Source organism: Acartia tonsa, chromosome 3 (assembly GCF_053477335.1).
Source record: "Acartia tonsa isolate MP-2025a chromosome 3, ASM5347733v1, whole genome shotgun sequence".
Lineage (NCBI taxonomy): Eukaryota > Metazoa > Arthropoda > Copepoda > Calanoida > Acartiidae > Acartia > Acartia tonsa.
Window position 1 is genome coordinate 57,718,649 of NC_137262.1, and position 12,830 is coordinate 57,731,478.

General features: G+C 32.7%; 1 protein-coding gene across 1 annotated transcript; it reads left to right on the forward strand.

The window, feature by feature from the left end:
- The first annotated feature begins 7,227 nt into the window (after window positions 1-7,227).
- Window positions 7,228-12,461, forward strand: LOC145314960 (uncharacterized). The gene is made up of 17 exons (XM_080155034.1): window positions 7,228-7,314; window positions 7,417-7,514; window positions 7,845-7,987; window positions 8,142-8,185; window positions 8,253-8,346; window positions 8,782-8,856; window positions 9,406-9,511; window positions 9,594-9,756; window positions 9,834-10,056; window positions 10,135-10,303; window positions 10,371-10,542; window positions 10,604-10,826; window positions 10,896-11,062; window positions 11,136-11,238; window positions 11,314-11,456; window positions 11,801-11,882; window positions 12,310-12,461. The coding sequence occupies exons 1-17, from the start codon at window positions 7,267-7,269 to the stop codon at window positions 12,459-12,461; spliced, it is 2,205 nt and encodes a 734-aa protein (XP_080011160.1). The 5' UTR covers window positions 7,228-7,266.
- The last annotated feature ends 369 nt before the right edge of the window (window positions 12,462-12,830 follow it).

The window sequence follows — 12,830 nt, forward strand, 5'->3', positions numbered from 1 at the left end:
CGTCGGGTATAGTCTTGTCTGTGATAATATTTACGACGCTATTTGCTGATATTTAAAGACCCCATTAAAAGTCGGCACAGAGTCAACGGGGTGAATATTTAGAGTTATTTAACATTGAACAAAGAGCATTGTAAGTAATGAATTAGCACTATTCAAATTATCCCAATAAGCTTTAACCATTTAAGGCATTATTAGCTAATAGTATAACCTAAAATAAGCATTAAAAAGTGTATTTCTGAAGAAAAAAATTCGTTGGTATACTTTCGTTCAAACAGAAAATTACTCTTGGTTAATTTTCTTTTTTTTGTATGAACACTCTCTCAAACGGAATATGAAATGAAAACCACAGCATCATATTATCTCTTCTTGACCTAAATTTTAATAAAAAACAAGGATGATAATATCCATAAAAGCGAAGCTCTATTAAAAGAAGAAAGGACAAACGAATAACTCTTGTAGAGTTGTAAAACTTGTCAAAACTTAATAAGCAGAACATTAATTTGCAAAATTGTATAAATTCTGGATACTGCATAAAAGTAAATACTTTCCTTTAAAGGATTTAATTATAGAGATGCCTCGCTTTTAATATTGGACCTTGTTGTCCATCATCCAAAAATCAAATAATAGAATAAAAAGTTGTTGTCAAAAAGGTATTTGAATGTACTTCCTGCTAACGTTTATAGAACCGATACGCTTCCTAAATCGTACCTAACTCTTATAGGAATTATCATGCAACGTATTGAAAGCATGTATAAATTAACGAAACGAGCTATTCGTTGCAAAGAGACGGCGGCGGAAAATACCTAATTATAGAGAAGCGTCGCCTTTTAAAATCATGGCTTGGTCCATATTCTAAAAACGTTATGACAAATTTATGTATCTAGCTATTTTTTTATTTTTAGGGAATCCCTTCAAGGGAAAAAATGTCTTTAATTTAAGGCCAACATGAATATAATTTATTGGTCAGTGCGTTCATCCAGTAGGAATGGAGGGAATGGAGTAAAGGGGAGGGTATCGTTATTATAGCTAGCTGGTTGTAGAAGGGGAGGGGAAGGGGGTGGATGGAGCGACTCGTTATTTTAGCCAGCTACAAGTTTCACTTTATTAAAGTACATGTTAACTGGGCAGTGTTGATATAATCCAACAAAATATTAAATTATCTTTAATTGATCTATTCCTTCTTGAACTTATAAAAACCATGACGGTTTTAATTAATTTATAACCTTTTTTCTCCCTCAAAATATTTAAAGTCCATTTAAGGTTGAATTACTATTAAGATTAATTTATCGTCTATTGTCTTATTCCTCTATCCCTTATAAAAATCTATGAATGTCAACTTATAAGCAAAAATAAATCTTCAAACCGTTTTATATACAAATATTTAATGATTATAAGAAATGGAAATAGGATAAGTCACATATCTAATTGAAGCGCAGCAACTCTATAATTGGTACCTACGTATGTCCAATAATAGACTTTCACAGGGAGGGAGGTGACATAGGGTAGTTTATTAAACTTGTCCCCAAAGTTTTAAAATAAGGATTTCCAATTCGTTGGTTCCACAACTTTAGAGACTTGTATTGAATTTTGATTGGTTGGTTCATTAAATTGAGTGTCCCAACGTTACAACCACTAATTGTGATCTAAAGAAGGGATAATTTTGTGTATCATCATTGTTGATATAGACCATTAATTTTAGATATCTAATGAGATTGTCATATTTGATGATTTATTGGCAATGCATGCCAACGAAAAACATCATGTAATCTTTTGATGAATAACAAGTGACTGCGTCCCTAGCATCCAGTGGCTTTGTGTGCGAAGGAGTTGGGAGAAGGGACAGAAAAACGGCTTAAAACCATTCCTTAACTTAAACCTTATCATAATTATAAATACCATTCTGGGACCTGTGTGAAGCTTACCTAAAAACAGAAGACCTTACTAATTTTTATGGTATTAGAATATAGACTTAAACCTGACCTATCCTATATAGAAACCTAAATCATTTGATTTGCTACTTGGTCTAATATATGTATAAAAACCTAACAAGATTGCTGGGTTTTGCTTAAACTTTTTTACACTTAGAATTCAGTCTTGGCATTAAAATATTAGTATTTTTTGTGTAGTTATAAACAGGGGTATATCAATAGGAATAAATTATTCTTTTCTTTTACACTTTTATATTTATCTATATTTTATAAATTGCATGTTTGTCTTCAGGCATCTAAGGGGATAAGACAATTGATGTACATCCCCAATGATGATACATAAGTTACCCGTTGGTCGAAACGTTTCTACACTCAACTTAATGAACCAACCAATCAAGATTCAATAAAAGTTTCCAAAGCTGCTTTGCCTACGAATAAGAAAACGCTGTTTTAAAACTTTAATTGTTCAAAATTAAATGATCTATATGATGTGAGTGCATTGCATTACTTATAACTTCCTTGATAACGGTAAAGCAGGCTTTTGTAAAATAAATGTCACATTTTTATCTTTTTTTGCCATATCCCTTTCTCATAGAACTAAAAAATGTACTTGGGGTAATGTGAAGGTTTTTTGTTACTCCAACAAAGTAATATGTAATTGCAAATTTGAGTGACGGTGTGTGGGTGGACAGACAGACAGATACACAGACAGACAGACACACAGACACACAGACAGACAGGCAGACATACACTTTTTACAGCATAGCTACTCTATGACTTACTCGTCTGGTTGCATGCGGCTTCAAAATATTAATTGCTTTTCCTTCAAGTTCATAAAATCCAACAAAAACTCAATTTCCTTTTGAAGATAAATTTGAAATAAAAGGGGTGAGGCTATTATTTTCCTCTATCTAACTCCTGCAGGGGCTCTACTATTGCGGCGAATATATACACTGTGCTTTAATCCTGCGGGGCTAACCTGTATCAAATATAACCTAACTTATAACCTGATTTGAAGGTCAGATAAAAATATAAAAATATATGCTAATCCACTAAAAGTATACTTTGACTTTTTAAGTAAAGTTTTATGAATTTTTAAGTAGGAAAATCAACTTTAATCATGATTTCAATATGAAATGAACATATTTTACATTTAATTAAATCTTAACAAGAGAAGTTACTATATAACTCAAATTTTCAGTATGTTTGTTCATATATTTCTCCCAAATCTTACAAACTGGGCTCGGCTGCCTTCCTTCACCCACCTATAAGCCACAAGAAAATTTGTTATTTTTACTACTTATTTTTTGTCTGCCAAAATTAATCAACTTCATACAATGTTAATAACTTAATACTACACTTCATTAAAACATAATTTTATTTTATGTAATCTAATGTTTTTTATCAATAGCTAAATATGAAAGCATTCAACTCTAAAATATATCCTATTCGGGACTAACAAAACTGGTATTTCCATTTTAATATCCGCGGAAAGCTGTCTATAATACGATGAGATAATTAACAATTATAACCATTCCCCTCTTCTAACCTCTTAGACTACCAAATACAGAATCCAGTTAGTTCTTAATATTTTGGCGGAAGATTTTTATTTATGGTCCATTGTTCTTACCCTTCCTGAAAATATACTTAAACTTTTTATTAAAAATGTATAGAAAAAAGATTGAATCAAAATGAGATAATCATTTATTTAAAACAGAGGACAAGGACATTTAATATCCTTAAGCAGTGCAGCAAATCAGAGAAGAGAGAGAGGGGACAATTGGCTGATTATTACACTAGTCACCAAAGTCTTATGATAATGCTTTCTTTTTTGTTAGCTTAAGTTGAGTGTTTTAACGTTGCATTAATTTTAATCTAAATAAGGTTTTTTTTGTGCATCATTGAGGATGTACATCAAATTTATCGGCTATTGTCTTATCCCTTAAGTAACTCAACAAATACACTTATGATGCTTGATGATTTAATTCGCATTTTCATGAGAATCTTCACAAAAATTCAGACGCCTAACAGATTAGTAACTCAATCTTTGTCGATATTTGAGTACAGACATACGGACGGACGTACATACCCTAATATTTTTTTTTAATTAAAAAGAAGAAATATGGAATCAAAATGAAATTATTTTGTTTTCATCAAACTTTCTGTTTATATTAATAGAAAGATTTATTAATTTTTCATGAAACCTATCATTGAATTAAAAAATGCAAAATTTAAGGAAATATAACATATGGCATTAATATTTTTTGCAAAATTTATTATTTATTGAAATTTTATTTAAAATATTTCATATTGATTTTAAACTGTAAGAGGTTTTTTAAAAAAGAATATTACAAAACGTACGTACAACATACATATATAGAATATGAATTTTCAAAAAAATATTCAAAAATTTAATCATAACTAAGATTAATCTATATTACACAATTTGGCTAATAATTTATCAAGAAAGAAACGCAATTGAATATTGTACGTTCGTATATAATGAAAACAGATTTAATATATTATATAGATAATCTATCTGACCCCATTTTTCATCAAACTAAAAAAGGGAATTTTCGCAGACAAAAACTTTTGTTTACAGTTTGTTATACGAGATACGGACGACGAAATTTCAGATAAATTTTTTCGATGAAGTAACTTTTTAGAAAGCTAACTTTATTCAAAGAATTTTATAACTAACTTAATTATTATGTTTTGGCATATGCTTCACATTATACGAGGGAAGAAATTTTTACACAAATTAATTTACCCAAGAAAAGATTTATCCTGACTCATTTATATTTATAGCTTAAAACGAAATGAAAAAATTATGCCCTTACCTACCAAGATCTGTAAAATGTTTTAACCAATGAGATGTCTTGAATGTACCCTCTATATTAATTCTCCTGTTCGCTGATTTAGATTTAGACATTATGACTCTAGAGTATCTCTATTAAAATAAAGGACAATTGTATAAAAAAGCAAGGATGAAAATATCCATAAAAGCAAATCTCTAAAATCTGTAGGAAGGACTAACGTACAATAATTCTATTGGTGTGTCAGAAATTAATATGCGTAAAATTAATTTGTAAGTCTAAACAAATTGTACAAAAATTCTACAAAAAACAATAAAAAAGCAAAGCTCTTAAATCAGAAGGAAGGACAAATGACCAATAACCCTTGTAGAGTGTCATAAATAATATGCATAAAATTAATTTGAAAGTCTAAACAAATTGTACAAAAATTTCTTGCAGAAATTGGTAAATACAGGATACAGTAAAAGAACAGGCTATAATTTTTAGGATTTAATTATAGAGATGCTGAGCTCATAATATTCTACCTTATTGTCCTAGGAATCATTACTTCAAAAATCATATGAACAGTTTAAAGTTGTTGTCAAAAAGTTAAATAAATCAGCATGTTTTAAATGGATGTACGGACTTTTTGGTAACAACTATAGCGTAGCTATGCTTTCTAAATCGTACTTCTAAATAGACGTACATTTTTCAAAATCAGTGGCATGCACATCGACTCACCAGGGAGGTGTATAGCCATAATGGGGGTGAAAATGGGGCCATACCCCTACCTTTCGCATACAACAAGAAATATAGGCAAACAAGACTTATTGGAAGAATCTACGCTTCTTATAACGACCATGAACTTATAAAATATTAATTTAAAATTTCACGAACAATTTCTAATTCATTTTTAATTTGGATTAAATCATTTTTATTAAAACTTTTTTCATGTTTGTCAGTATAATGTCAATAGAGCGCAGAGATGGATGTAAATTTTTTAGGTCTAGTTTAAATTACCTATCTATAATACAAAGTAGAACGATGTCTGTCTGTATGAAGCTTAAGATCTCAGTAACCACTGAACCGATTGGATTTTACTCTTCAGGGTATACTATTGGTCCTGTGGTGGTTTTAAGCTATTTTATTGTGGGGTGGTACACCCCAAACCCCAAAAAATGGAAATTCCCCCCACCCCCCAAAAAAATAGTTTTTAGGCAGTTACTTCAGGATAAAAACCAGCACCAGAAGCGCGCCGCAAATTTTTTTTACCCCCCTCCAAAATTGTTTGGGGGGGGTATTTACCCCTCCAAAATTGTTTGGGGGGGGTAATACGGCACCCCCAAAATCGTTTGGGGGGGGGGGGGTAATCGCCCCATTACCCCCCCCCCCCTTGGACGTCTATGAAGTAGTAAGTTTTTTTTTGTTAGTTTTTGTTAAGTCTTGGGATGCTTTTAGACTAAATAGTTTTAATCTTTCCCTTCCCAATGAATACATAACCTCTAGATTGACACTACCACTAGAAAATGCAATGAAAATAGATGTACAATTAGAGAGATAAATAGATAAAGAGAAGGATATAGAATGTTAGGTTGGATAAATGAATGAAATAGAAATAAAACAAAAAAAAAGATATACAGACATAGTATTAGATATTACAAATTTTTTCTTCCTTTGATTCAATGAAATTCTATGCCATAGAAATAAATTTTATGATTCTTAAGAGATAGGTATACCTATGCATTATAATAATAGAAAACGCATACACTGATAATATGCACTTCAAGTTGGCTATTATAAAAATACCCTCATCCACCCCTCTTACCATATCCCTTCCCCTCCCTCTAGAGGAACAAACTGACCAATAAATGAGGATCATTGTAGCAACCTAAATTGACAACAAAATTTTCCCTGTTGTCATAAAATCCACGTATTCTAATTATATCCATTTTTTATATTATACTTCATTCAATTTAAGGTAATATAATTGTAGGTCTAGACTGTCCAACTATTCTGGAGACTGCTGGACAGTTGATCACAAATCCTATCCTTGGATTCCAGGAAAGTGTCACCAGATATAATGTCCAATATTTACCTGATTTGTAAAAACTACATTAAGCTGTATATACCCAAAATATTTTTTGGAGCATACAGAACCCCCCAGAATCCTCCCTCCCAAACTTTACAATGGTTTTGCTCTATCAATGCCTTATAATCCATAGGTTGATGACTGTTTTTGCCTTCCAAATACCTGTGGTAAAGTCATCTCGCTCCTAAAAAGCTTGCCTCAGCAATTTAGCACCCTGGGTATATGCTATTCCAACACCTATCAGACAACCAATCCTTTATTTGCATGATCTTTGTCTGGAAATCTATGAATGGTAATAAGTTGTAACATGTGCAATGACATTCTCCCTACTCTTACTTTTAAGGTCACTCATAGCAAAAGTAGGTATGTTTATTAGCATACCTGTATATGAATCTGGCACTTTATTTGACAGGACAAGCTATCAATAGGGTCAGCTCTGTTCCTAGTGGTTATTATGGCAGTCATTGCCTGCTTCATCTCACTGGGCTTTGGAAAAATACAGGTAAGTTTATCTGCACTTTCTTACTTTCCGTTTATATTAATGAGTTCTAATTTGTATACAATTTTCTTGAACATGATCATGCGCAATGCTAATTAATTTAAGGGGAAGCTTTACAACCTGCCCACAACTCTGGATTCAACTTTTGATGCTGGTGGGAAGATTAAAAGTGGTCTTATTATTGCCAACACTATGTGTCAAAGGTAACACTTTGGGTTGAAGTATAATTAACAGTCTACTGTCCACTCCCTCTATGAAGTAAATTTGATAAATTAATTAATCTATTACACCGATAAAAAAATTGCTTTGAAACCGATTAATATCTGGTGGATTAGAACTGGTTCATAGCCAAACTAAAAAAAATGTATAGCATCATATTATATCCAGTTTTCTAGAATATAAAAATGTTTAATCTTACAATCATTTTTATATCTGCAGAAAACTGTTTATAATACAGTGCGATAAATAAATATTACTTTAGGAATATCATTCCATATTCTATAATAACCAATAATGTTTGATTAAACTTGCAGGACAACTATGACAACCTTGCTTGGATCTTCAGCAATGGTGATCCAGTATGGCATCTCTGGCAGCTATTGGTACGCTGTTGGAGGTGGCATCCAACTTGTCCTGTTTGCCTACCTTACCTTTGCTATGAAACTAAGAGCTCCAGGTATGCCAAGTGCTTAACATGGCTTTATAATAAAAAATATTAATCTAAAAATTATCTTTGATTGCTATAATGAAATAACATTGAAAATAAAACTAAGGAACAAAATTAACTTGTTGCTAGGATAGTCCTATGGAAAATTAAATTTCTATTTTAGGTGCAAAGACTGCCCTCCAATACATAAAGACTCAATATGGTACTGTAAGTATTTTTTTTACACAAAACAAAAGATTATTCAATGAACAACAATGAACGATATTCTTTTTAGGATGTACATTTTCTTTTCATGGCTTACTTTCTATTTTGTAACTTTGTCATCTTTGCTGGTCTGCTTGTGGATGCTACCAATACTATTAATGAGTGTGAGTATATTATTCATGATACCAGTTTCAATGATGTTGAAGAACTTGATGATGACTCCAGGGGGCTTGATATCGCTTTGGGTTCAAGACCTCTCCACACACCTTGAAACATACTCTGCTTATGATTGCAGTGTAAAGCGTCCATTCGCCCATCAGACAACCAACCCTTTGGTTGCACAACCTTTTTCTGAGAAGTCCTAACTTTGCATTGTATTGAGTCCTGCCTGTTATGGGCCAAGGAATTCCCCCTTCTTTAACTATTAATGTCGCACACCTGACATAGTAGCAGGAGGAACCATTTTAACGTCTTTTAGTTGAGACGCGATGTTAAGGCGAGATTCGAACCTATCACCTCCCCGACGATGAGCGAGTGTGCTACATGTTGAGCCAAAGTTGCAGGTTATGTTGAGGAACTTACTCATGTGTTTGTTATAGTTGTACAAGATTTAATGCCAGAGTTTTCATCCATGTTGCTTGCTTTGCTAATTGGTGGATACACTATCATTGGAGGTAACTTTAGTATCCTATTATATAAAGTAGTAAGCTTTTTTGTCTGTAGCAAAGGATCTCGCTAACCACTAAACCGATATAGTTCTCCTTTACATGGTAAATTCTCATAGGTCATGGGAAGGTTTAGAACTAATTCGGAGGAGGGTACCACCACTCTCCCAAGAGAAATCAACACTAGAAGAAAATTACCTCTCCAAAATTTTTAATTTATATTTCTTTTTATAACTAAAATTAATAATGGGAGGGGGTTCATTTCTCCCCCCTAGAGGCCTCTAGGGGCGTATCCGCTAGTTATTATATAAAGTAGTAATTTTTTTTGTCTGTAGCTTAAGATTTTGAACTAATTAAGTCTTTCATTTTATTAAATCTTCTATATGTCCCTAGATGGTTTAAGGCTATTTAATTTCTATATCTAAGTTTGGTTTTAGGCTATTGTCTAACTTTCTTCACTCATTCTAATACAGGGCTCCTTGATGGTAGGAGCGCAGTCACTAGTTATAATATATTTCAATACAAATAATTTGTTTTAGTTATACCTGAACATTTAAGGTCTTGGAGGAACATTCTATGTTTCATTCACAAATTCTGCAATTCTTTTCTTTATGATTGTGTTCTTTCAATTCACTATTCATGTTTATCTTCCTCAGGGTTACAGGTAAAAGTATGAACAATTTTTAATGTATTTTCTTTTGTATATTTGAGATATAGATAAAGTGATAAGCACATTCTTTATTCAGTACAATAATGGGAAACCAAACACAGTTTTACAATGTACTGGCCTGTTCTGAAAACAGAACTCTAATATCCAACAATAGTATTCTATCCTTTGGATCTAATGAAGAGTGGAAGTTTGGTTTCAGCAACTTCTTTTTCTTCTTTGGCTACACTGTTCTTGATCAGGTTATCTTTGTTATACTACTTCTTTATAAGTGCTCTGATGATTAAAGTAATATTCTGTATATTAATTCAACTTTTAGGGTGCTTGGCAAGGATCTATAGCCTCCAAGCCAAGATCAGGAGTTCTTGGATTTATTGGTGGTGGACTAAGCTGGATGGCTATCTCAATGGGATTGGCCACAAGTGTTGGACTAGTATTTGCTTACCTGGATGCAATTCAGCCCTCCCAAATTTTGAGTGAGTATGACATCAACAGAGGACTTATTTTGCCTGTTGTTGCACAAGAATTACTTGGTACTACAGGTAAATTTTTTTGTGTATTTTTTTTTTTATTTCCCAAAAAGTTTCCTAAAACAAATTATTTGACACTTACTAATTCAGGTATATATGTTTTATTGATATTAATTCTGATGGCTGTCATGTCAACTGGAAGTAGTCAAGTAATAGCCATTGCCTCCATCATTGTTTATGACATCTACATTCCCTACTTTCAACCATATGCCAAAGATCTTCAGGATGGAATCTGTGAACTGTGTAATAAAGGTTTCAGGTAGAAATAAAAATCTCATGCAATCTCCTGTAATAAATGACTATTGGTTTATATTTTACAATTTTAGTGATGTCTTTGGAGAGTTTTTACATGAAGACACATGTCGATGTGTGAGTATGTTGAACTGTGAAGTCTGCAGAAAGGATGATAAGATCAGAAGAAAAGCTGCTGAAGCAAAAGAAACCTTGGTTATGCCACACTATACCTGTAACATACACAAAGATTACAGGGTGTATCAGGTAAACAACAAGACACCAACATTAATCTAATTCATGTAAGTAACATACCTTTAATAATTAGGAGACCTTGCTAAAGTTTGCTAACTGGTGTGTTGTATTAACAACAATTGCCTCTGTTCCTGTCATCTGGCCTTTGACCAGCATAGCAAATGCCTATAACCTGGACTTGGTGAGGATCTTCTTGGTGTGTGGTATATTTCTAAACTCTGGCTGGATGCCGATGGCTCTGGCTGTCCTTTGGCGAAGGTCAACATCTATGGGTTTAATATCAGGATGTATTTCAGGTACAATTAAATTATTGTCTTTCCATTTTAATTATGCAAGCAATTATTATAGTCTTGGCTATCTTACAGGCCTGTTTGTTGGGGTTTTCACCTGGTTTCTTGTAAACATATCTGAAGGGGAAGAGATTACCCTAGTAACATCAACAGCAATAGATCCACTTCTGGCTGGAAACATATCATCGCTCGTAACCTCATTGTTGGTTACTCTTGCTGTTTCAGCAGCAGCTACAAGAAAGGTATCATTACATATTTACTTAATATATACTCAATTCAAAAATTTTCTTATGTAATATATTATACTTGTGTTAGGATGAAGCAAGAACAGACAAAGGATTAAAAATAATCAATCCTCTGACTCCCTGGGTAGAAGCATATAAAAATGATTTATACAAAGATAGAAACACAGATATGGGTAAGCAAATAATTTTTTCACAAAATTTTCATATGACATACTAAAATAAATTGCTGCATTGATTGTTATATTTAGATGCTTCTGAAAGATATATTGACACCCCCTCCAAAGAAGTGCTGAACAATGTGTACAAGAACTGGAGGGCTATTGCTCTGGTGGTCCCTTTAGGATTAACCATCCTGATGATGATTGTTGTTCCACTGGCCATGCAGACCCAGGTATTACTTGCTGAGAATTTAAGAATTCCTCTTCAAAAATCCAAAAATCACCTAATTCAAACCTATGCTGAATAGTTATTTCTCGCACCATATTATAAACAGCTTTCGGCAGATATTAAATGTACAATTATAAGATTAAAACCAGTTTTTTAGCCTCGAGAATGAGATGCCAGAGGCAGGGGCTAATGGATGAGAACCGGTTCTAATCCACCGGATATTAGTTAGTTTTGAATAAATATGAGAAAACAAATTCCTTAACTACAGTTCAAATGGTGTCAACACCTAATTGTATGAACTTACAAACTTTATTGCTATGAATAATGATATCTTTACTGTTTTTACAGGTGATGTCCTACAGTCAGCTGAGTGCTTGGATGATTGTCAGCTTTATCTGGACCATTCTAGGGATGCAGTTCATACAAATCAGTTTTGATTTGTCACACTTTTTTAGTTCTAAAGGGATAAGACAATAGCCGATTAGTTGATGTCTATCCTTAAAGATAATACACAAAATTACCACTTCTGTAGAAATACAATTATTGGTTAAAATGTTTGGACACTCAAATTAATGAACAAACCAATTAAAATTTCCAAAGTTGTTGTGCCAAGTTATTATTAAACTTTGGGGACAGTGCAATAAACAGCCCAATGTCCCCTCACTCCCTGCCTATATAAGAAATTATACATAGAATTTTTCAACATTAGATTGAAAATGTAAAATATCTAGATATTCCCTTGTTTTGTTACTTGGAGCAGCAAAGATATCAGATATATTTCTAAATCCTTTTTTTTGACTAAATTGGCGACAAAAATATGTATTCATTGATTAAAAAGTATGACCAACTCTGCACAGGTACTGTTCTGGCGGTCATCCTTCCCCTGGTACAGTTTGTAGGGGAGGTGGTAGAGGGAAGGAGTGACAACAAGGAGGTGGGGGGAATGTGGGGACAGAAGAAAAGGGTCAGGATGAAGAGCATTGATACTATTGCTTCTACATTGTCATAAGCATTTTTGTTGTTGAAAATATGCTTTAAAAATGTATTGTGTTACCTACACTTTAAAATATATTTGTGTTTAATTGCAAAAAGCTAATATTAGTTGCAATAAATGTTCAAATACTTCAAGTACAACTAGCGACTGAAACCGATTTATATCTAGTTCGGAACAATTCTGAAAAATCATGAATCGTGTTGTATTATGGACACATTACTACAACAAATAATAAAATCAAATCATAAAACTTGAATTAATTTTGAAATATTTAATTTCACTATCCGCAGAAAGTTGTCTATTATACGATGAGTTAAGTGATTATTGGTTTAACCCTTAACGGTCGGCCCTCGGGGGGGGGCGGTTTTTTCTATCTCATTTTCT